The following is a 25,970-nucleotide window of genomic DNA, read 5'->3' on the forward strand; positions in this document are numbered from 1 at the left end:
CCAAACAACTTTTGAAAATATAAATAGTGATTATTGGTCTGCTTTGTAGCGTCCTTAAGTAGTTTAGATTTGTTTCCTTCTTCCTTAGGACCACGTTTAACCTCAATATTAATAACAGATTTACTATCAGGAAAAATAGCTAAAATGTCCCATTCTTCTTTAAATTGTTGCAAACTCATGTTGTAATGTTGGTATTTGTAAAAGTTTTCTAAATTTTCACGAAGGATTTCATGTAGACCTAATGGTCCCTTACTTTTCTTCTTTTCACTTTTAATGTTGCTTTTGTCTATATTCTGAAACTCTTCTAAAGTCCTGTGTGTCTTTTTTGATAGTTCAGTTGGACCATAACTTTCATTTGGCAGAGCAATTTTCATTTTTTCTTCAACACTATTAAAAGGGTGAGCTTTTCCAATTTGTTTCTCATCTTGTTTGTGAGGATTATTCAGTTTTCTTTTGTCTCCCATATTTTTTAATACCTTAAATATTTGTAATTATATTTTACAAATTGATGAAGTAAAGCTTCTTTATATCTAACTTACTTGTCTGTCTGGCTAATCACCGCTAAGGTGAAACACAATATTCTTGGCTTCTATTTATTATATAAATCTCAAATTAATAGGCTTTTACTTGTACTATAACATATGCAATTCTTTTATTTTGATATTTTTTTAAAGTCATATCATTATTAAAGGCGATTTTTCTAAAAATAAGGATGACAACATCTATAAAAGCTAAGCTCTAAAATAAGATGGTAGAACAAACAAACATTTGCATTTATAGGGTAACTAAACTTATTAACCCTTACAGATCGGGGGGGGGGGGGGGGGGGCTCAAAGAGCCCCCCCCTCTAGTTTTTTCAATCTCATTTTTTTTGTAGGTAAGATGGAGAGCTGTAACTTCATGACTTTTTAAGTTTAGTAATTATACGTCGGCAGGAGTTGATTTTATTTGGATATCTGCTCTGTGTCGGTCGTGGTGTCCGGTCAAAGTCGGTTGGGTAGCAAAAAAAATTAGAAAAAATTCTAAATAAATCTTAATTTCTACATTATGACTTTTGTGTATAAGGTAGAAACCTAAAATTTTTTTGGTGAATACTTAGATATCAATGACCATCTGAGAAAAGTGGTGTTATGACCGTTTGACTGCTCCCTGACCGACTTTATGACCGATTTTTGTCCGGCTTTTACTACAGGCATATATCATGAATATCGTGGCTTCTATTACAGCTAGAGACCTATAATTTTTTTGGTAAATCCTTGAGCAATAATAAACAGATAAAAATATTAATTTGCGCCGCCAACCGCCGTTTTACCGCCGTAACCGCCGAAAATGGCGGTTTCCGTTATTTGCCGTTTTTCGGCGATGATCAGAAAAAGTAATTTTTTTGTTATGAAAAATAAAAGTTCGTCCTAAAATTTGGTCATCCTAGCTGCAAAATTGGCCGCTCTACAGCTGTTTTAAAATTTATCGGCTGGCCGCTAAAAAGCGGTCTGACTGCTATGAATAGAAAAAGTAATTTTCTCTAAAAATACACATGAACCACCAGAAAAAAATTTTACGTCTTTATCTGTACCAGGAGCCGAGATAGAGGGGGGGGGGCTCTTTGAGCCCCCCCCCCCCCCCCGATCTATTAAGGTGGGAATTGGGGCCCGATCTGTAAGGGTTAAGTAGAATTTAAATTTTAATTCTAGCCAAACTTGTATATAAAAGATGCTTTGCTTATTATAATTTATATTATCCACTATTTTCCTAGGAATCATTATTCAAAAAATTTAAGAAAAGGCAAATTATATCATGCAGTAAATATAAAAAAAAATTAAAATCAGTATGTTTAAAATGGACATAGGGACTTTCTAATTATATAGTGCTTTGCTTTCTTATTTTGTACCTACCTATTGAAGGAATCATCATGAAAAGTTTTATTTTCGTAGGGCAATTCTAGCATGCCTTAATTAATCTTAAGAGCTATATGTTAAACTTTGCTTTTTAAAAATCATTTGAAACCAAATTACATCTAGACATTGGTATTTTCATCTGTCATCTGTCAGAGTAATTTTAGTAATACTGGGGTAATGTAGATATTTTCTCTCAAACTGTAAACCCCCCCCCCCACTGGTTATTTTTCAGAAAATTAAAGTTTTCTCTGCAGGTTGTAAAATATAAGTTCCTCTTTAAACAGCCAACTTTTAGCATCTTTCTTGTCTAATTTATCATATTTCCACCTTTCATGTTCTTCCAAAGTCTCTTGAAGCTTTTCCACTGAGATGTCTTCTATATTAAGAATTTCTTTAATCTCCTTTTCAAATTTGTTCAATTCAGCAAAAACATTTTTCCCCCTGGATTTTTTGGCTTTATCTGACAATACTTTGAGACAATCTTGGGATTGGAATCCATAAATTACTATACCCTCTCTCTTTTTCTTTCTGGCATAATTTACTATCTCATGATGCAGAAGTTCTTCACAATGTTTGTCTAAAAATTCTTCATCTTGTGTTTCTCTGTCAGGAATTCCAATCACTGATGGCTTTTTTGGTATCTTCCAGTTATTAGGAATTGCTATCACCTGGCAGTTTTTATCAAAATAATATTCAGCAATCTTTTCTTTAATTTCATCAATCTTCTCTTTTATTTTCAGTTGTTCATTTGAACCAGCTGGGCCATGAAAATTTATAGTCATATTTTCTATGTCTTCAAGTACATTGTTATATTGTGACTCAAGAGTAGATAAAGGATAAACACCTAGCTTAAGACTGCAGGTGCAAAGTGATGTTTTCTGTTTCTTTTGAGGATTAATTTCCAAATTATTCATGGCTTCATCCATGTTTGCACTCTTCCATGATCTTTTATGAGCTAATTTTGATTTACTTTCTAAGGATTTGGTTGAATCACTTGTTGATCTAGATGTATCCACATCTTCTTCGGTGTTTTCCTCCATTTCTAAAGCAAGAAAAAAACTTAAATCAATATGATTTTCAAAAATTAAATAAAACAAGATTTTTCATAAACATCTTTACTATTTTCAGTCTTAAAGCTAGTTTATCAATATTTTTTTTTAATAGATTAAAAATATAAAAAAAAAAATATATATGAATCAATGCATAAGAGTTGAAAATATTTTACCTTGTCTATGTGAATAACTTTATTTGTTTCTTTTCTTAACTTTTGTTTTCTTTCTTCATTCAAAGTGCACTTTTTTTATCATGTCTAAAATATACAAAATAGTCATTGAAAAGGATAAATAAAGGGTGTCCAAAAAATGGGTTAAAAGTAAAAAAATGCTACACATATTACTCTAACAGACATTATTTCTAGTTTTTGGAAATGGAGAAAGATTGACAGAAATGTGAGTAAAGTTGGAATATGCAACTTGCAAGTGAATAAAACTACAATTCATTGAATTAATTCAATGTCAATTTTCTTTTTTCATGATCTCTTCAACTTCAGAGCTCTATGACATGCTCAGGAATGTTTTATCTAATTCTAAGGAGCATTTTTTGTACACCCTTTAAGGAACTCCTTTCTTATTTAAGGATTATGTCTTTAACTGCTATTCAAATTTACTTATTAATAGGGAAATAACAAAACGTTTAACCCTTACAGATCGGGGGGGGGGGGGGGGGCATATTGACCCACCCCTCTCTAGTTTTTTCAATGACATTTTTTTTGTAGGTAAGATAGAGAGTTGTGACTTCATGACTTTTCAAGTTTAGTAATTATACATCGGCTAGAGTTGATCTTATAAAGATATCTGGTCTGTGTCGGTCGTGGCGTCCGGTCAAAGTCGGTTAGGTGGCACCAAATTTACAAAAAATTCTGAATAAATCTTAATTTCTACATTATGACTTTTGTGTATAAGGTAGAAACCTAAAATTATTTTGGTGAATACTTAGATATAAATGACCTTCTGAGAAAGTGGTGTTATGACCGTTTGATTGCTCCCTGACCGACTTTATGACCGATTTTTGTCCAGCTTTTACGACAGACATATATCATGAATATCGTTGCTTTTATTACAGCTAGAGACCTATAAATTTTTTTGGTACATCCTTGAGCAACAATAAACAGATAAAAATATTAATATGCGCCGCCAACCGCCGTTTTACGACGGTAACTGCCGAAAATGGCAGTTTCCGTTATTTGCCATTTTCGGCGATGATCAGAAAAAGTAATTTTTTTGTTATGAAAAATAAAAGTTCGTCCTAAAATTTGGTCATCCTAGCTGCAAAATTGGCCGCTCTACAGCTGTTTTAATATTTAGCGGCTGGCGCTAAAAAGCAGCTAAGGAGCGGTCTGACCGCTATGACTAGAAAAAGTAATTTTCTCTAAAAATACACATGAAAAACCAGAAATTTTTTTTACGTCTTTATCTGTAACAGGAGCCGAGATAGATGGGGGGGGTCAATATGACCCCTCCCCAATCTATTAAGGTGGGAATTGGGGCCCAATCTGGTTAAAATCACGCAACCTTTAAAAGAAACTTATAAGCTTATTTTTGGCAGAAACTTAGGATGCCAATGACTGATAACATTTTTACAATAAAAACACTCTTCTATATAGTCAAAATCATTAAAAAAAATAATAGCTTCTAGGATTTCCAGCCAATCAGAAGTCTAAGTCTGCGCTAAGTCCGCTAAACAGCTAAGTCAGCTGAGCATCTGTATTACTTACATTAGTTTATTTTTTTCCCGCTATGATTTTATGCTTTCAAACACAATTTAAACCGAATTTTTAAAAGACATTTTGACTGGTAGTTACTGGTAGTCTAAGTTTTTGATAAAGATAAGCTTTTAATTTTGATAAGAATCATTTTGAAATGTCTGTAACTTTTTTGTTATTGATGCTAGAGGCTTTAAATTTTGGGTATTGGGTCTTGTTGTGGCAGGCTTTAAGCAGTTAAAGCAGGGTATTTCTTGCAGGGTTTCTTTAATTTTCGTTTTTAAACATTGTAATCATAGCGGAAACAAATAAAATAATTCAGCTCAGCTGTGATTGGTTGTTGGGCTGATTCTGCCTTCTGATTGGCTAGAAATACTATAGTACTCTAGGTACAACGCAAGTTAAACTGAATTTTTTTAATGATTTCAATTATAAAAATGGGTGTTTTTATTGCAAAAATCTAATCAGTTACAGGCAACCTAACTTTCTGGCAAAAATAAGCTTATAATTTTATTTCTAGGCAACATAGTTTAATTTTGAAATTTATATCATTACCAATGCAAATCTTTCAAAATTTTCATGTAACTAAAAATGTTAATTGACTATAACGAAGCTTAGGGCTTCAAATTTGGGGATATGGTCTACTTGTGGCAGTCTTTCAGCAGTAAAATTGGTGTATATCTTGCAGGCTTCCTTTAAGAGTTGAGCTGAAGCTAATATAAAATGGATATACATTATTGCATGATTCAGAAAAATATAATTCACTCTTCCACATTAACCCTTAAGGGTCGGGGGGGGGGCGTTGAACGCCCCCCCATCCGGTTTTTTCTATCTCATTTTCTGTGTGTGAAAGATAAAGAGCCCAAACTGCTTGACTTTTTAAGTATGGGTATGACACATAACTGAGAGTTGGAATTTTTTGAATATCTCCATCCTGGCGGGCACAGGAGGCCAGCAAACCTGGCAGGGTCATCCAGGTAAAGAGCCAAAATATTTTTTTGACTAAAACAAAGCATTTTATCATACCAAAATACAAAAAAATCCTCTAGTAGTACATCCTTATATGAAATACAGGTGTTCAAGTCAATTTCAGGTTCCAGGTATGATCCTGCAGTTCCTGATCCTCCAGGTCTCCAGAAATCTTTAAAAGGCTCCTGTGGCCTCAATTTTTGACTTAGAAACTTCAAATTTTAAACTTAAGCTTTTCTTACATGTCTACATAACGTATTAAAATTTCATGAAGATCCGCCGCCGTTTTCCCGCCGACCGCCGACTGCGGCGGCTGGCAGCTGCCAAGTACAGCTGCGGCCGCTGAAATTTATATTTTGATATTTCTAATGTAAAATTTACATAAAAATAAACATTTTCTGGGAAAAAATTTTTCTTCTAGCTTCAAAAATAAGAAAATTACAGCCGTTTGAAATTTTTAAATAAAAAAAGACCTAAAAACAAAGGTTGTTAAATAAAAGGGTGAAGGAAGCGAAAATTGACTTAGACTTATAAAAGGTCGGAAATTCATTATCAATCAGGGGACTTGCACAAAAAAATTTTGCCCTCTAGCTCTAATAGGAACTGAGATAATTAGGGGGGGCGTTGAACGCCCCCCCCCCGACCGATTAAGGTGCGGCAAGGGGCCCGACTGTAAAGGGTTAATATATAGACATCCAAGTACTTCATAGAAGTACTAAAAATCATTTTCTAACAATTTTAGTCTAAAGTCTTTGAAATCAAATAAAGATAGCCAAGATTTGCAAAATATCAAACATGAGTGAAAAAGTCTTTGATACTTCTTAGTTTTTTATTAATATATTCCAGTGAACATTGCACCCTCTTCAGTCTTGTATTTTAGCTGGCTGTTAAAAGTAAAATATTCTAATAGAATATAGAAGGACTGAAATTATTTTCTGATATTTTTAGTAAAAACATGCCTACAAGCAATCCGACCATGGAACTTTTATTTTTTTATTCTTTTTGAGGGGAATAATTACAAGAATTTTCAGTTCTCTATCTTTTATAGGAACAAAGAAAATCATTTTTTCCCCAAATCTTTAAAAGGGTTGATGTTCCCTGAGGTTTTATAGAAAAAAAACAGAGATATCAAGTGAGTTAATAGTAGCTATACTACTAAAAATTACCTAAGTAGAAATTTGATGATTATGATGACCAAACTATGTGAGCCAGCCGGTGAAGGATCAGTATGCTTCCTTCTATGGTGGCACTACTAGAGGTCTTTGGTCTTTCAGGAGAGGGATAATCCATTAAAATCTGTTTTATCTAATCTGAAATAAGGAGATCTTTAATATCATAGAGGATTTAAAATGGAAGAAGGAGTAAAAAAACATGAAAATAATTGAGATTTAATTGTTTTAATTATAGAGAGTTGATGTTTCCTATGGCTTTACAGACAAAAGTATGGACCAATCTAGTTATAGAGTAGCTCTATTACTAAAATTACCTAGTTAGATATTTGATAATTATAATGACCCAACTCTGTGAGCCAGCCGGTAAAGGATCAGTATGCTTCCTTCTATGGTGGCACCACCAGAGGTCTCAGGTCTGTTAGTAGAAGGGTTATCTATCAAAAACTGTTCATCTAATCTGAAATAAAGAGATCTTCAATAACACAGAGGATTGAAAATGGAATTAGGAGTAAAAAAAACATGAAAATAATTTAGATAATTTAACTATAGTAATTGATATTCCATGAGGCTTTACAGACACAAGTGGACCAAGTGAGTTATAGAGTAGATTTATAACTAAAAGTTACTTAGTCAGATATTTGATAATTATGATGACCCAACTCTGTGAGCCAGCTGGTGAAGGATCAGTATGCTTCCTTCTATGGTGGCACCACTAGAGGTCTCAGGTCTGTTAGTAGAAGGGTAATCTATCAAAAACTGTTCATCTAATCTGAAATAAAGAGATCTTCAATAACACAGAGGATTGAAAATGGAATTAGGAGTAAAAAAAAACATGAAAATAATTTAGATAATTTAACTATAGTAATTGGTGTTCCCTGAGGCTTTACAGACAAAGTATGGACCGAGTGAGTTATAGAGTAGATTCATTACTAAAAATTACCTAAGGAGATATCAGATAAATATAAAGACCCAACTCTGTGAGCCAGCCAGTGAAGTATCAGTATGCCTCCTTCTATGGTGGCACCACTAGAGGTCTCTGGTCTTTCAGTAGGGTAATGCACCAAATATGCTTATCTAATCTTTTAAAAGAAGATCTTTTAATAACAGACAAAGTATGGACCAAGTGAGTTATAGAGTAGATTCATTACTAAAAATTACCTAAGTAGATATCAGATAAATATGATGACCCAACTCTGTGAGCCAGCTGGTGAAGGATCAGTATGCTTCCTTCTATGGTGGCACCACTAGAGGTCTCTGGTACTCAGTAGGGAAGTAAATCCACCAAACTGTTCATCTAATATTAACAAAAAGTTCTTTAATAACCTAGAGGATTTTTCATGGAATTATGAGTATAATAAACATTGAAATAATTGAGATAATTTGTTAATAAAGTATTGATTTTTCCTGTGGCTTTACAACCAAAGTATGGACCAAGTGAGTTATAGAGTAGATTCATAACTGAAAGTTACCTATTTAGTTAGAGGTTTGATATTTATGATGACCTTATGCTGTATCCAGCAAGTGAAGAATCAGTATACTTCCTTCAGATGTCTCTGGTGTGTCAGTAGAGCAATGCACCAAATATGTATTGTTCATCTGATCTTAAGACATATCTTTTCAATAATAAGAACATTTAAAAGGGAAATATTAGTAAAAAACATGAAAATAATTGAAATAAATTAACTTTAGAGTATTGATGTTTCCTGAGGCTTTACAGACAAAGTATGGACCAATTGAGTTATAGAGAAGATTCATTACTAAAAATTACCTAAGTAGATATCAGTTAATTATGATGACCAAACTATGTGAGCCAGCCGGTGAAGGATCAGTATGCTTCCTTCTATGGTGGCACTACTAGAGGTCTTTGGTTTTTCAGGAGAGGGATAATCCATCAAAATCTGTTTTATCTAATCTGAAATAAGGAGATCTTTAATATCATAGAGGATTTAAAATGGAAGAAGGAGTAAAAAAACATGAAAATAATTGAGATTTAATTGTTTTAATTATAGAGAGTTGATGTTTCCTATGGCTTTACAGACAAAAGTATGGATCAATCTAGTTATAGAGTAGCTCTATTACTAAAATTACCTAGTTAGATATTTGATAATTATAATGACCCAACTCTGTGAGCCAGCCAGTAAAGGATCAGTATGCTTCTTTCTATGGTGGCACCACTAGAGGTCTCAGGTCTGTTAGTAGAAGGGTAATCTATCAAAAACTGTTCATCTAATCTGAAATAAAGAGATCTTCAATAACACAGAGGATTGAAAATGGAATTAGAAGTAAAAAAACATGAAAATAATTTAGATAATCTAACTATAGTAATTGATGTTCCCTGAGGCTTTACAGACACAAGTGGACCAAGTGAGTTACAGAGTAGATTCATTACTAAAAATTACCTAAGTAGATATCAGATAATTATGAAGACCCAACTCTGTGAGCCAGCTGGTGATCATTTATTTAACTATAGTAATAGATGTTCCCTGAGGCTTTACAGACAAAAGTATGGACAAAAGTATAGAATAGATCTTTTCAATAATAAGAAGATTTAAAAGGGAAATATGAGTGAAAAAAATGAAAATAATTGAGATAATTTAACTATAGAGTATTGATTTTTCTGATTTTTAACATAAGTATGGACCAATTGAAATATAGAGTAACTCTACTACTAAAAATTACCTAAGTAGAAATTTGATAATTATGAAGACCCAACTATGTGAGCCAGCCGGTGAAAGATCAGTATGCTTCTTTCTATGGTGGCACCACTAGAGGGTTCTGGTCTCTCAGTAGGGAAATAAATCCAGCAACATGCTTAACTGCTCATCAAATCTAAAATAATAACATACTGGATTCAAAATGGAATGAAATGATTGAAAAATCCTAAAAAAAGTGATTGAGATAATCAGCAAAAGAAGAGACTTAAAACAGAGGTTGCTTATTTCAAAATGGATAAAAAATTTTAGAAAGGACTTTAAAAACCAGACCTATATGTAAAACAATGATCTATGTCCATACACTCTGTGAGCCAAACACTTAGGGATCAGAAGGATTTCTTCACACTATCTAGAAAAATAACATCTTTAATAATGCTGAAATTATTTTATTCTAGAAAATCACAAAACCTTTATCATGTATATGTTTCTTTCTGTTTATAAAAAGTTATAGTACAGCATTTCAACATTAAATGAAATACCTTTGATGCTATAATTTATATAGTACATTATGTGTGTGTGACTTAACCTTTAACAGTCGGGGGGAGGGCGTTGAACGCCCCCCCCCCCCTCTGGTTTTTTCTATCTCATTTTCTGTGTATGAAAGATAAAGAGCCCAAACTGCGTGACTTTTTAAGTTTGGGTATGAAACATAACTGAGAGTTGGAATTTTTTGTATATCTCCATCCTGGCGGGCACAGGATGCCAGCAAACCTGGCAAGGTCATCCAGGTAAAGAGCAAAAATATTATTTTGACTTAAACAAAGCATTTTATCTTAACAAAATACTAAAATATTCTCTAGTAATACCTCCGTATATGTTATACAGTTGTTCAAGTCAATTTCAGGTTCCAGGTATGATCCTGCAGGTTCTGATCCTCCAGGTCTCAAGAAATCTTTAAAAGGCTCCTGTGGCCGCAAGTTTTGACTTAGAGCCTTCAAATTTTAAACTTAAGCTTTTCTTACATGTCTACATGTCTATTAAAATTTCAAGATTCGCCGCCGTTTTTCCGCCGACCGTCAACTGCGGCGGCTGGCAGCTGGCAAGTACAGCTGCGGCCGCTGAAATTTATATATTGATATTTCTAATATAAAATTTACATAAATATAAACATTTTCTGCAAAAAAAAAATTTCTTCTAGCTTCAAAAATAAGAAAATACAGCCGATTGAAAATTTTAAGTAAAAAAAGGACCTAAAAACAAAGGTTGTTAAATAAAAGGGTGAAGGAAGCAACAATTGACTTTGACTTACTTAGGGTCGGAAATTCAATATCAATCTGGGGACTTGGACAAAATTTTTTAGCCCACTAGCTCTAATTAGGAACTGAGATAATAGGGGGGAGGGGCGTTGAACGCCCACCCCTCGACTGATTAAGGTGCAGCAAAGGGCCCAAATGTTAAGGGTTAAATAGATTAGAAGTTAGGTAAGACTGTATAATATGGTCATTAAACTCTGCAGATAGGGAAAAAAGTTTCAGCTTTTATACATAATAAAGATATTGATTTAGACAATACCTACCTAACCCAACAATTCCCTCATTTTTTTTTAGCTCCTCTTAGTACTGGAGAAATTCTTGAAGTCATTATGAACATGGGGAAAAAAACATCACAAGATGTGAATGACATTCCTTTCCCTTTGTTGAAAATTTGTAGTGTTAGAATTATTAAAACCTTTAACATATATTTTTAATTTGTCAATTGAAAAAGATATTTTTCCTGCAAATCTAAAGACCTCAAAATAAAAATTCTGGCTTTTTGTTTAACCCCTTACAGTCGGGCCCCTTGCTGCACCTTAATCAGTCGGGGGGGGGGGGCGTTCAACGCCCCCCCCCCTATTTTCTCAGTTCCTATTAGAGCTAGAGGGCTAAAAAATTTTGTGCAAGTCCCCTGTTTGATAATGAAGTTCCGACCTTAAGTGAATCAAAGTCAATTTTCGCTTCCTTCACCCTTTTATTTAACAACCCTTGTTTTTAGGTCCCTTTTCACTTAAAAATTTTAAACGGCTGTAATTTTCTTATTTTTGAAGCTAGAAGAACAATTTTTTTACAGAAAATGTTTATCTGTATGTAAATTTTATATTAGAAATATCAAAACATAAAGTTCAGCGGCCGCAGCTGTACTTGGCAGCTGCAAGCCGCCGCAGTCGGCGGTCGGCGGAAAAACGGCGGCAGATCTTTATGAAATTTTAATACGTTATGTAGACATGTAAGAAAAGCTTAAGTTTAATATTTGAAGTCTCTAAGTCAAAAATTGCGATCACTGGAGACTTTTAAAGATTTCTGGAGACCTGGAGGAACAGGACCTGCAGGATCATACCTGGAACCTAAAATCGACTTGAACACTTGTTTTTCATATACTAGATGTACTACTAGAGGATAATTTAGTATTTTAGTAAGATAAAATGCTTTGTTTAAGTCAAATAAAATATTTTTGCTCTTTACCTGGATCACCCTGCCAGGTTTGCTGGCATCCTGTGCCCGCTAGGATGGAGATATTCAAAAAATTCCAACTCTCAGTTATGTGTTATACCCATACTTAAAAAGTCAAGCAGTTTGGGCTCTTTATTTTTCACACACAGAAAATGAGATAGAAAAAATCGGGTGGGGGGGCGTTCAACGCCCCCCCCCCCCCCGACCGTTAAGGGTTAATGTTAACTGTCATAGAGGAAAAGGAATTGTAAACTAAGTATTAAAAGTTTTTAAAAAATTAAGGGGGAAGGGTGCTAGTTGCTAGAAGCTCATAAGACGTGAACAAAATGGACTAAATATTGAGCAAGAATTTTGAAGGCCTTTTCTTTGGTCTATTTAATCCTTATAATAAAGTAACAGGATGTGTGTTTGTCTATAAGTCTGTCTGTCTGTACTGAAGGATCTCGCTAACAGATGAACCAATCGGGTTCTCCTTTACAGGGTAGCTTCCCATAGGTCCTGGAAAGGTTTATAACTATATTGGGGGAGGGTACCACCATCCTCCCAAGAGAAATCGCTCCTAGAAAAAAATTCCCCCCCCCAAAAAAATTTTAAACTAAAATGAAAAATGGGTTCAGGAGGGGGGGGGGTCGCCAACCCCCCCCCCCTTAAAAAAAATTTGTTCTTTACTTTAAAAAAAAATTTTTATTAAAAAAATAGGTTTTGAGATTAAACTCCCCCCCTCCTCAAGTGCCCCTAGAGGCCTCTAGAGGCGCAGCCACTTAAACATAGATAAACAGACAGACATCCTATTACTTTACTATATTATTAAATACGGGAAACATTTGTTATATGTTGAGCTAGTTTTGTTTGCTTATAATGTTTGTTTTAACTGATAAGAAATATGTTGGTGGAGTTCAACTAGAAAACATTCATAAAATATTATTTTCCATCTTTTTTTAAAATTTACAACAAGGATGACTACATCCATGAAATTGAAGCTCTAAAATAAAATAAACGAACATACTTGTAGAGTGCAATAACTTACATTTTCAGAGCTGGATTGTAGAGATGCTTCGCTTCATAATATTGTTCTTTGTTGTTATAGAAATAAATATTTCAAAAAAACAGATGAATAGAAAAATTATCAAAATATACTTATTTGGTTATGTTAAAAAAGTTTTCTCAAGAAAAATTAGGTTGATATCTTTAAAAATAAGTCCAGAACTCATATTTTTAGTTTTTGAGGGTCTTTTGCCAAACAAGCCCCTAGAAGGAAAGTCCCAAAATGAAATCTGTAAATGCTACTGAGTTCCATTATGTTAACAAAGTTTTAAAAAAAAAATTAGGTTGATATCTTTAAAAATAAGCTCAGAACTCATATTTTTAGTGTTTTCGGGGGTCTTTTGCTCCACAAGCCCCTAGAAGGAAAGTCCCAAAATGAAATCTGTAATGGTTACTTAGTTCAGTTTTATTTTAAAAGTTTTCTTTCTGTGTGATATCTCTTTTACTTCTTGAGATAACTACTGTTGGCCGAAGAGGGGGGCAAGTAGGGGCACAGAAGTTTAACTGCAAGTTTTTGCCGGTTTTGGTGCTGGAGGCGCCGATTTTTTTAAACTGAGCATAATATCCTAATAAGTTGGAACTATAAGCAGTGAAAAAAGTGACAAAAAAAGATATTTTTTAGGCCTTTTCAAAGGACAGTTTTGAAATCCCGTTATTTTATAAAAAAATTAAAATGCTTAGAGAATGGCTTGGAAGATGAATTTAGGTGTTCTGCATATTTCAATTTAAACACATAAGGCCAAAGATATAATATCCCAAAAATCTTTTGTCAAAGTCTACTCTACACCTAGCGCTGGCGATTTCTATTTTCACAGGTATAAAATGCATGATTTTAGAAAACTGACTGGCGCTAGGTGTAGAGTAGACTTTGACAATAGATTTTTGGGATAATATATCTTTGTCCTTATGTGTTTAAATTGAAATATGCAGAAGAGCTTAAAACCTGCACATTGCTGAGATATTATTAAAACCGCCGTGCTACCGTTATCTGTTGATATTTTACATGCATGGCGCTAGGTCGCGAGAAGAGATAGAGAGCTGAAATTTTGTACATGTATTTCTAGGCTTCTAAAGTAACTTTTTAGGTTAGCAGAAGACTAAAATTCGAAAAAGTTTATTTTCATGAAAAGGTCTAATGGTCCTATAGCTTTATAATTTTGTATGGTGATCCCTGTAGTAGTTGGGTTTAATTTAGAAAGCGTAGCAACTCTATAATCGTTACCAGAATGTCCGTTCATCCATTTTAAACATGTTCATTTTTTCATTTTTTTAACAACAAATTTTTATATGATCTATTTATCCGATTGATCTGATTTTTGTAATACTGATTCCTGGGACAACAAAGTACAATATTATAAGCAAAGCAACTCTCTAGTATAATCAAGTCCTAAAAATGTATGAATGTCCATAAACATTTAACTTACAATTTTGCTTCGATTATTATACATTTAAATTCTGATTATTCAGTTCTGACACTATACAAGTGTTATTGTTCGTTTGTCCTACCGTTTCAAAGCTTCGCTTTTATAGATGTTGTCATCCTTGATTTTTTTTAAAGCAAATCTTTTCTATAATTAGAGTCGGTCCGTTTGTCTGTGACGGATAGCTTTTTTTATTAATTTAGTCATGTTAAAATGGTCCTATAGTTTTTATATTTTGTATGGTGATCCCTGTAGTAGTTGGGTTCAATTTAGAAAGCGTAGCAACTCAATAATCGTTACCAGAATGTCCGTATGTCCATTTTAAACATGTTGATTTTTTCATTTTTTTAACAACAAATTTTTATATGATCTATTTATCCGATTGATTTTTGTAATACTGATTCCTGGGACAACAAAGTACAATTTTATAAGCAAAGCAACTCTTTAGTATAATCAAGTCCTAAAAATATAAGAATGTCCTTAAAATTTAACTTAAAATTTTGCTTCGATTATTATACATTTAAATTCTGATTATTCAGTTCTGACACTATACAAGTGTTAATGCCCTTTCGTCCTACCGTTTCAGAGCTTCGCTTTTATGGATGTTGTCATCTTTGTTATGTTTCAATTTATGGATTAGCGCAATGACCAACGCAATATATGCTTTTTTTATATTAGTAATTATTTATTTTTTTAATTACATTTTCTTTAATATGTACAATTCACTTGGGTGTTTGCAAGTTCAAGAAGATTTAATATTTTTAAAAATTGCTATGCCCTCAGAGGCCTCCAATGGCACCTAAAAAATGTTCTTTTAAAATATCTAATTTGAAAATTTATTTTCTCTATGTTAAGATGAGATGTTTTTACAATACTGGCGCCGCCTGCAGCTAAATTCAAAATTTTCCCCAAACCTAATTATAACTTAAAATGATTGTCCTATGTGGTTATGCGTAAATATTACTTTAAGTTGCTGAGATTTATATTAGCTTTTTTATTCATGTATCCAGCTATGAAATAAATGATAAAAATAAATTGCATAAGTCAATTGACGTAATTTGTTATTTTTCTATTTACGTCTTATCTAATTTATTGTTTTTTAACAATAGTAAAACATACACGTGTTCTAAAATGTCATGTTTATCATTTCTAAAAAAAATGATTAAATTTTTATAAGTTTTATGTTCTGGTTTGTTTCAGCTATAAAATTAAAAAGCTATTTATAACAGACATAAGTTATGAAGTCATGTTTTTTATTTAAATACAAATACCTAATCTTTGGTTTGTCTGCGAACCTAGATAACATTAATAGAGAATAAAAGAAGGATGCAATAAAAAGATTTTGTTTGTATATTGCATAGGGACTGTAAATTGACGTAGATTCCTACATTTGACTTACCTATGTATAATTTAAACTTAGTAGGAAATAACTTACGCGTTTTAAAGAATATATCAATAAAGATACAAAATTTTCAAATATTAGAAATTTGAAAAAAACAATGAAACTTTTTATTTCTTATCGGGTGTTTTTAGAGAAACGTTTTTAAAAAAATCTTATTTATGCATAGAAAATAAAACAGTTATATAAAATGCTTTATATATATATTTGAAAAACCAGTTCTGGGACATTTATGATTCAAATATTTAAAGATCATTTTTCCAACAAATTATGCCTTAAAAACCAAAGGCCTTATTTTTGAAGATATATGGATTTAAAGGTTGTGTGGTAGACGGACAGCCCAGCATTCTGTATAGAATATTTGCTGCAAGTTTAATATAGATAAGAAATCACAAGCCTTCTGCCCTTAATCCTTCTCCCTGATAACAAAAGCCTTTGTTTGTCATAGCGTCGGCGGATAAGCCGGGTGGTCAGTCCAGACCACCTACTTATCACAAGTTGGAGGAGGGTAAGGGATTACCTCCTCCCCCTCTCTACAGGCGAACCTTACCCCTTCCTTCGCCTTCACCTGTCTACCCCCATCACCTGCCTACCCTGCCTGCTTCTGTGCGGAAAGTGCACCCCCAGCTTATGCACGTCCCTCATGATTCCTACCCCATTTCTATATTTAGTATTGTATTTGACTATAAATATGATTGTTTATTGCTCATTGATCAGTATCTAATAAACCTTTGAAACATATAGATCAGAAGGACTTTCATTGGATAGCACCACTGGAGCTTAGAGGCTCTATAGGACGAATTTATGCCTTTGGAGTAGAGGGGTCGTTTCTAGTACCCTCTACCACAATTTTGGTGTTAATATAGATAAGAAATCACAAGCCTTCTGCCCTTAATCCTTCTCCCTGATAACAAAAGCCTTTGTTTGTCATAGCGTCGGCGGATAAGCCGGATGGTCAGTCCAGACCACCTACTTATCACAAGTTGGAGGAGGGTAAGGGATTACCTCCTCCCCCTCTCTACAGGCGAACCTTACCCCTTCCTTCGCCTTCACCTGTCTACCCCCATCACCTGCCTACCCTGCCTGCTTCTGTGCGGAAAGTGCACCCCCAGCTTATGCACGTCCCTCATGATTCCTACCCCATTTCTATATTTAGTATTGTATTTGACTATAAATAGCAGGTACATTGGCAGCAGCATGCCCGCTGCCGCAGTTCCGCCTGACGGACACCTGATATCAAAAAGACAGGATTTACATTTTCCCTGTCACATAAGAGTCCGGTTCCCCACCTGGAACCCGGCAGAGCATGTCTAGGTCAATGCTATGGTAGACTCGGGCAACCGTGTGCCCGGGTCCACTGTCATCTTTGAGTCCTTCTTGCATGCTATGGGAGTACAAGACTTGCTGATCCCCAACAACACCCACATCATGACTGCAAACGAAGAAGGCCAACCGCTCCAAGTCATAGGCCAGCTGGGTACTTTCTGAGGGAGTTTGGGACCAGGCTGTGCTTCAATATGCAGGTCCCCACGCTGTGGGTGAGGGGAGAATATATACCCCTCCGAGGCGTCCTGGCCACCCGCAAGGATGCTGAACGAGAGCTAAGCTACAAGGGGCCACTGCCGGGCCCACTCCCAGAGCCACTCCAGGTTGTTGAGAAAGGGACCAATTGGATACACACTGCCCTCAACGCCAGCAAGGAAGCCAACTTATTGGCTATGACCCTCCCACCAGTAACAGACACTACTCCGGTAGATTTGCCAGCTGCCTTCCTGGAGGCCCTCCTAACCAAGGACACGTTCATCAACGGCCAGCTGTGTCCTCCTGGACCCATTCCAGAGTGCTCCTACCCATCAAGTCACGGCCGGCTACGCACACCCTGAATGCTGTCTCCCCCTCAAACAGGCCAGCGGCCCAGCTTGTCAACGCCAAGCAAGTTGCCCTACCGGCCCACAGCATTACGGCAGTCCCATTCCAACTACTCGGCCAAAACGCCATCCACCTAGCTGCCCCGGAGCAACAGTTTGGGGAGGATCTCATTATCCCAGAAGAATTGTATGACCACCGGCCAGAATCGGCCAGCATCTCCTGAGTCCTGATGGTCAATGAAGGGGAGCAGCCTCTCCTGGTGGATGCAGGTCTCCCTGTGGCTGGAGGTTTCAACAGCACCACCCCCACAGCTACACGCCATGGGAGAACCCGTAGAGCCACCTGACATGCAGCAACTATGGACAGACCTGGAGCTAGAAGAGAATGAGTTCTTACAACTGGACTTCTTGCTCAAGAAGGAGGTCTGGAAGCTGATTTCTGAGTTCCGTGATGTATTCTCTAACTCTACTCCTGGGTGTACAGATCTAGTGGAACTACAGCTACGGTTGAAACCTGGTACCCAGCCCATCAGGCAGAAGAGATCTAAATCCACGACAGGAAGCGGAGCTTGAGCCCAACTGGAAACCTGGTTGAAAGGTGTGATTGAGCCTTCTAGCTCAGCCTGGAGTAGTCCCCTGGTGCCCATCAAGAAGAAGGATGGAAGTACCTGCTGGGCTGTGGACTACCGAGCCCTCAACAAGTGCCTGGAGTTGGACAGCTACCTGCTACCAAGGATCCAACAGCTAGTGGAGTGGGCAGGCGGACACCGAGTGTATAGTGCTCTGGATGCAGTGTCTGCCTACTATACGATCCACATCAAGGAGGAGAGTCACCCCAGCAACGCCTTCACCTTCCCCAAGGGTCTGTATCATTGGAAGCGGATGCCCTTTGAATTGGCCAACTCTCGATTCATCGCAGGAGTGCTCAACCCCCTGGGCACCGCGGGCCTCCAGTTGTATCTTGACGATATCTTATCGTTTCATAATGATACCTGGGCCCACCTCGCCTAGCTGCGCAAGGTCCTGGAGGCCCACCGCCAGGGGGGAATTTGCCTCAAGCTGGCGAAGACCAAACTTCTTGAGTAGACTATCTTGGGCATACCCTCAGCCGTTAGAGTATCCCCATGCAAGATGGCTACATAGCTCGGATCCTGGACTGGCCAACCCCAACTACCCCCAAGGAGCTGCTGGCGCTCTTAGGATTTTTCGGCTACTACTGGGCATTCATCCCAGAGTACGCCAGTTTAACCTATGACATGAACAAGCAGAAGACTGTGAAGGAGCTGACGTGGACTGAGGCCATGGAGACCAAGCTAGCCCTGCTAAAGGATAAGTTCTGGCAGGCCCCGATACGAGCGCCACGACGGTTCGACCTGCCTGCTGTGTTCCAGCTTACCACCAACTACAGCAGATGGGCCATCTCTGCTATCCTCAGCCAGTGCCAGGACGGGAAGGAGAGGCTGATTGCTGCTGTCGGCCACAAGACGACTGAGCCCGAGACGCAGTACCCATCATGGAAGGAAGAGATGGCAGCCATCATTGCAGCAAGTTCCACAGAATCCTGTCCTATCGCAGTTTCCAGATCAACACTAATTCCTCGGCCTTGCTGCAAATAAAGACGCTCAACGCATCCACTAGGATAGTAGCCTACTGGTAAGAGGAGCTAGCAGCCCTAGACTTCACTGTGTGCCACCGCCCCGGTTCCAAGAACACAAATGCCGATGCATTAAGCAGCCGGGAGGACGACTACATGCTGGCCCCAACGGCCGAAGAAGAAGCCGAGCAATCCGAGTATGTCAACCACCTTTGTCAGCTAGGAAGCAGCCGCCATCCCTTCAGACAGCTACGTCCGGACCCAACCTGATTCACCTGGATCCAGAATGCATGTTTTCTGCCCAGACCAAGGATCCCCTGCTGCTGCTTGTGCGCCACTGGGTGTCCAATGGGAAGCCCCTGACCAAGCTGAAACTTCGGGGAAAATTCAGAGATGAGCAGCAGTATGTTATTCACAGCCCTAGGCATAGACAACCATGGATGCCTCACCATCACTGCCCAGGCCCTGACTGGGGAGAGGACCCGCTACTTGCTTCCACCTGAACTGCACCAGGACACGTTCTTCTTGCCTCATTGCGTCACAATAGCTGGCCATACTGGGATGGAGCCCACCCTGGCTCGAGTCACCACGCACTTCTGGTGGCCCACCGTGCAGCATGATGTCCGACTGATGGTTCAGACCTGTCCAGAGTGTTCCAGAAGATCACTAAGGAGTGTTTAAAGGCTGGGATACACATGACATCCCGCCAAGGCTACCCTCAGCAGGTACTGTTCATTGACCTGGTGGGTCCCCTACCTGAGACATTAGCGGGAAACCGGTATGTCAGGATGAGTTCAGCTGTTTTGTCTGTGTCTATCCCATCCCCAACAAGTGCACCACCTCGGTGGAGGAAGCCATCATGCACCGCCACATTATCCATTTGGATAATGGTCTGGAGTTTACCGGCCAAGTATTCACTGCGCTGGCAGCAAAGCTCAAGATTGGCCTGACACACCCTCCACCCTACAACCCGCAGTCCAACAGAGTGGAGAGATTTCACTGTACCCTCAACACTGGCATGCGGTTGTTCCTGGAGCGTGATGATAATAACTGGGAGAGCCACCTTCCAGCTATTGCCCTTGCCTACAACACCAAGGTGTGCATGAGTACCAGCGTCACCCTATTTCTGGCCTACTTTGGGAGAGAGGCCAAGCTGCCTGTGGACATGGTGCTCAGATTGTCTGACGCTGAATATGCCTCAGTGCAGGCCAACAAACATGCCATACTAGAGCGGTACCAAGCTGTGTACGATGCCATCCAATGCCAAGAAGATGGGACCATCTGACTGACGTAATGCGGCCGCTTACAAGGGAACGGCCAAGTACAAGATCGGCGATGTCATATAGTATCTGGTGCCCTGCCTTGTACCTGGGAAGATGGGAAAGATCACCAAGAGATGGACCGGGTCCTGGAAGATAGTCCAGCACGCCACCAATGTACACTACATCATCAAGCCGGCCTCTCCCACTGCCAAGATAGTTGAAGTAACAGTCCACGTTGGATGGCTGCGCTGCTACACTGGGGACATCACCGCAAACCAGATCCCAGCAGACATCCAGGATGATATTGATGGAGACGAGGACGCCACCAACCTGCATGCGGGATCCGCAGACGCCCTGCCTAGGGAGCCTGGCCATTTTCTCGTGTACCAGCCAGAAGATGGTGCAGCTGCGCCCCCACCTGTCTCAGACCAGCGCCACGACGCCATGGAAGAGGACCTGTCCAACCAGCCTGAAGAAGATGTCCCACCTCCTCTGGCGTTGCCGCCAGTAACCGCACCGCCAACAGACCCCGTCTGGAACCTGGATGCCGAGATGGAGCCTCCTACGCCACCGCCAGGGCCAGCCGGCCAAGATGCCACCATCGAGATGGAGACTGAAGCCCCCGAGGATGACCCGGACACCATGTGTTTGCTAAAGATGATAGCAATACCTAAACGAGTGGGAGCCAAACCCCCCACGGACTTAGACAAGTCTGGGGCTCCTATGGACTTCAATGCCCTGGCCGCTAACCTCATCCCTCCACTGGGAGCCTCCAGAGTTAACCTGGGCCTCCACATCCAACTACCTTCTGGGACTGAGATTGTCCTGCAGACCAGGAAGAACTTCCAGTGCCGCGGACAGCCACACCGAGCAGAGGATTTCTCGCGGAGCCTGCAGAGCCCGGGCCGTGCTACACCGTTAACTGCTCCAGGAGAAAGCTGACGTCCACCACAGGTTGAGACTTGATGTGCCTAGGCCCCCAAGGTCTGGAAGGGAGAGTTGTGGTAGACGGACAGCTTAGCATTCTGTATAGAAGATTTGCGGCAAGTTTAATTTAGATATGAAATCACAAGCCTTCTGCACTTAATCCTTCTCCCTGATAACAAAAGCCTTTGTTTGTCATAGCGTCGGCGGATTAGCTGGGTGGTCAGTCCGGACCACCTACTTATCACAAGTTGGAGGAGGGTAAGGGATTACCCCCTCCCCTCTCTACGAGTGGACCTTACCCCTTCCTTCGCCTTCACCTGTCTACCCCCATCACCTGCCTACCCTGCCTGCTTCTGCGCAGATAGTGCACCCAAAGCTTATTCACGTCCCTCGTGATTCCTGCCCCATTTCTATATTCAGCATTGTATTTGACTATAAATATGAGTGTTTATTGCTAATTGATCAGTATCTAATAAACCTTTGAAACATATAGATCAGAAGGACTTTCATTGGATAGTACTACTGGAGCTTAGGGCTCTATCGGACGAATTTATGCCTTTGGAGTAGAGGGGTTGTTTCTAGTACCCTCTACTACAAAAGCAATATATTAATTTAGAAAAAATTTCAACAAGGACGTCTTTGTACATATATAGAGGAGTAGTCAATATATCAAAGATTGTGACATTTTAGTTGACAGCAATTTTCAGCAATTTTTATTTTGCAATAGATATTTAAAATCTGTCATCAAAGCACGAACATAGCCCAGTTAAAAGGAAGCTATACTATTAATGCATTTCTTATTATTTCTTAAATAAGATATTGGCATGATTGTTTTTATAAGATTTTAAACTTGTTGAAACGTCTGCACACTTCAAATAACTAAGAGAGAAGAGTAAGCTTAAATCTGTTTTGCTTGCTTATTTAAAAGAGCATAGCTACTCTGTGATTAAATATGTCTATCTTCAAGTCCTTTCGTACATATGAGAAGGTCTGTTTAAAGCCTTACCCTTTATTTCATAACAAGCGACTATGCCCCCTAGAGGCCTCTAGGGGCACTTGAAGAGGGGAGAGTCGAATTTAATAACTAGATTCATTATTTCAGATTTGAAAAGAAAAAGAAAAAAAAAATATGGGGGTGGGAGGAGAAAATTTTTTTGGGGGGGTGCCCCTCCCCGTATTTATATCTTTTTTTAAAAAAAATTACAAAAATGTTTTTTTTTTGGGGGGGGGGATATTTTTTTCTAGGGGCGATTTATCTTGGGAGGGTGGTGGTACCCTCCCCAAAAATAGTTATAAACCTTCCCAGGACCTATGAGAAGCTTCCATGATAAGGAGAACCCGATCGGTTCAGCAGTTAGCGAGATCCTTCGGTACAAACACACAGACACACAAACACACATTCCGTTACTTTATATTTGAAAAAAAAGATTGGATTGTGGAAAGGAAACGAAACAGCGGGTTTCTTCGTATTTTCACAAAAGATTTTTCTCCTTTTTCTAGCCACTGCACTGCGGGGGGACCTAACCATGCGCGGCAATCATTAACTTTAACCTAATATAACCTAAAATAACCTATCAAAAACTACTGTAAAAATAGGACAAAAACCGCTTCTTCGTTTTCTTTCCATGATCCAAAACCATTGTTATGATAATTCCTACCTTGTTTAACTTTGTTTATACATTCAGTTAACCAAACAGATAATTAACTTCCAAGTCCTGAAAGTAAAATTTAATTATTTTGCGCTACTTTTGAACATCTGCTTCTTCTTGTTAATACTATTAATATATACCATAATATATAACAAGGATGTCAACATCCATAAAAGCGAAGCTCTGAAACGATATGACAGACGAACATTAACTTTTGTTGAGTGTCAGAACTGAATATACAAAATATGTAAATGTAAGGTTTGACAAAATTGTACGTACATAAATTTGTTGCAAAACTTCTTAAATACATAATTCTGTTTAAAGACATACTGACATTTTTGATACTTGATTATAGAGATGCTTTGCTAATAATATTGTGCGTTATTGTAATAGGAATCAGTAATCCAAAAATCAGATCAATCGGATTAATTTTTCACATAAAAATGTTTTATTAGAAAAGTAAAAAAACCAACATGTTTAAAATGGACGTACGGACATTCTGGTAACGATTATAGAGTTGCTACGCTTTCAAAATCGTACCTAACTACTACAGGAACCATCATGCAAAGTTTGAAATCGATGGAACAATTCTAACATGCCTAAATTAACGAAAAAAGCTCTCCGTTACTGACGGACGGACGGACTGACCGACCCTAATTATAAAAAAAACTTCGCTTTTAAAAAGGATTATTTAATCATTTCAATATAGTTTACACGACACGGCTATTTTTGTAATGCATAAATTGTGTGAAAAAAATGCATAGATTTTAAAATTCAAATTGCGCGGCTTGTGTTAATGGTAAAAAAAAGGTGCGCATGCTGTTAGAACCGCTAAGAAGTCTACTTTTAGGAAATATAAAAGCGACTCGTGTGGTACACATAGTTTAGGAGCTACGTGTTAAAATGTCCCAACTGACTTAAAACTTGACTTGCGAGTAAATTTTTGGACGTTTTACCACCTAGCTCCTAGATTATTTCTAGCAAAGGAACCGTTCTTATATTTCCTAAAAGTAGACTTCATAGTGGTTCTAACAGTATGCGTACCTTTTTTTCTACCATTAAAACAAGCCGCGCAATTTAAATCTTAAAAATCCAAGTATTTTTTTGCACACCCTTTACATGACATTCAGGATGTTTGGATAGGCCAATAGGAGATTATTTAATCATTTCAACATAGTTTAGACGCAACGGCTATGCTTGTAATACCTAATGACATCCAGGGATCCTTGGATAGGTCAGATATTATAATAGTTATTTATAACATCGTATTATAAACTGCTTTCCGCGGATAAAATGTACAATTATAAGATTGAATCCAGTTACTTAGCTCCGAGATTCCGATGGCACAAGCAAAAAAATACTGGTTTTAATCTTATGATTGTACATTTTTATATTCGTAGAAAACTGGATATAATACGATGCTAAGCATAATTTTTCAGTATGGCTAAGAACCGGTTCTAATCCGCCGGATATCAATAGGTTTCAAGGCAATTCTGAAAAATCTTCTTCCTAAATAAACAAGGATGACAACATTCATAAAAGCGTAGTTCTGAAACGGTAGGACAAACGAGCATTAACACTTGTATAGTGTCAGAACTGAATAATCAGAATATAAATTAATAAGAGTCAAAGCAAAATTGTGAGTAAATTTGTTGGGCATACTTACATGTTTAGAACTTGATTATAGAGTTACTTTGCTTAAAATATTGTACTTTTTTGTCTCAGGAATCAGTTTAACAAAATTCAGAACAATCGGATAATTAGATCACATAAAAATTACTTTATCCATAACAGCGAAGTGTCAGAACTGAATAATCACAATATGAATTAATAAAAGTTGAAAATTGCAAGTAAATTTGTTGAAAAACTGATTGAAACAGTATAATGTTTATGGACAAACTTGCATTTTAGGACTTGATTATAGAGTTGCTTCGCTCATAATATAGTATTTTGTTGTCCCAGGAATCAGTTTACCATAAATCAGATAAATCGGAAAATTAGATCATATAAAATTTGATGTTAAAAAGTGAAAAATCAAAATGTTTAAAATGGACGTAAAGACATTCTGTTAATGATTATAGAGTTGCTACGCTTTTAAAATCGTACCTAACTACTGCAGGGATCACTATGAAAAATTTGAAATGGATAGGACAATTCTAAAGTGCCTAAATTAACGAAAAAAGCTACGGAGAAGTTCAAAGGAAACAAGAGAAACAAAAGGAAAAAATAGAAAGAAAGAAGAAAAAAAAGAAAAACGAAGATAAAAAATGAAGTAAATGTAAAAGGAGATAAATATGGATTATTTTTAGTATGGTAATGAACCCTTTTCAATGCAACAAATATTAATGGGTTTCAGAGCCTTCTTACCTTGTAATATGATGTGTTGTATGACACCCTTATGATCACTATGCACGCTTTAAACTGAACTAATATAGGCATAAGCATGTGTATTTATGTAAATGATAAAAGTCGCAAGGAAGAGATAAGGGTGAAACAGTTGAAATATTTAATTGCCCTGGTAAAATTGAATCCTGAAAGAACATAGTGTAGATACCTTATAATATACTAGCGGCTACGCCCCTAGAGGCCTCTCGGGGCACTTGAGGAGGGGAGAGTCGAATTTGATAACCCAATTTTTTATTTCAGATTTTAAAAGAAAAAAAATGTTTTTCAATTTTTTTGGGGGGGTAATTTTTTTCTAGGGGCGATTTCTCTTAGGAGGGTGGTAGTACCCTCCCCCAAAATAGTTATAAACCTTTCCGTGACCTATGAGAAGCTAACCTGTTGAAACACCCTGTATTTTGTAACTAAGCATTTTAAATTGTTTTATACTGGAAATTTCTATTGATATAGATCACGTTTTTTTGTT

General features: G+C 37.5%; 1 protein-coding gene and 1 long non-coding RNA gene across 2 annotated transcripts; both read right to left on the reverse strand.

Moving 5' to 3' along the window:
• Positions 1 to 2,060: 2,060 nt before the first annotated feature.
• On the reverse strand, positions 2,061 to 6,950 carry LOC145307075 (uncharacterized). Its single transcript, XM_080149414.1, has 3 exons — positions 6,792 to 6,950; positions 3,121 to 3,204; positions 2,061 to 2,937 (listed from the first exon to the last, which is right to left on the reverse strand). Exon 3 carries the CDS (start codon positions 2,933 to 2,935, stop codon positions 2,132 to 2,134), a length of 804 nt encoding a protein of 267 aa, XP_080005540.1. The 5' UTR covers positions 2,936 to 2,937; positions 3,121 to 3,204; positions 6,792 to 6,950; the 3' UTR covers positions 2,061 to 2,131.
• Positions 6,951 to 7,427: 477 nt separating this feature from the next.
• On the reverse strand, positions 7,428 to 25,752 carry LOC145307077 (uncharacterized). The gene is made up of 7 exons (XR_013875289.1): positions 25,469 to 25,752; positions 23,111 to 23,167; positions 9,782 to 9,860; positions 9,477 to 9,626; positions 8,886 to 9,028; positions 8,566 to 8,709; positions 7,428 to 7,566 (listed from the first exon to the last, which is right to left on the reverse strand). It is a non-coding gene; the product is annotated as an uncharacterized LOC145307077 (long non-coding RNA).
• Positions 25,753 to 25,970: the final 218 nt, after the last annotated feature.

Source organism: Acartia tonsa, chromosome 15, assembly GCF_053477335.1.
Source record: "Acartia tonsa isolate MP-2025a chromosome 15, ASM5347733v1, whole genome shotgun sequence".
Lineage (NCBI taxonomy): Eukaryota > Metazoa > Arthropoda > Copepoda > Calanoida > Acartiidae > Acartia > Acartia tonsa.

What these genes read in the sequence shown, in the direction of transcription:
- LOC145307075 (XM_080149414.1), bottom strand. Translation starts at nt 2,935, where the DNA reads ATGGAGGAAAACACCGAAGAAGATGTGGATACATCTAGATCAACAAGT.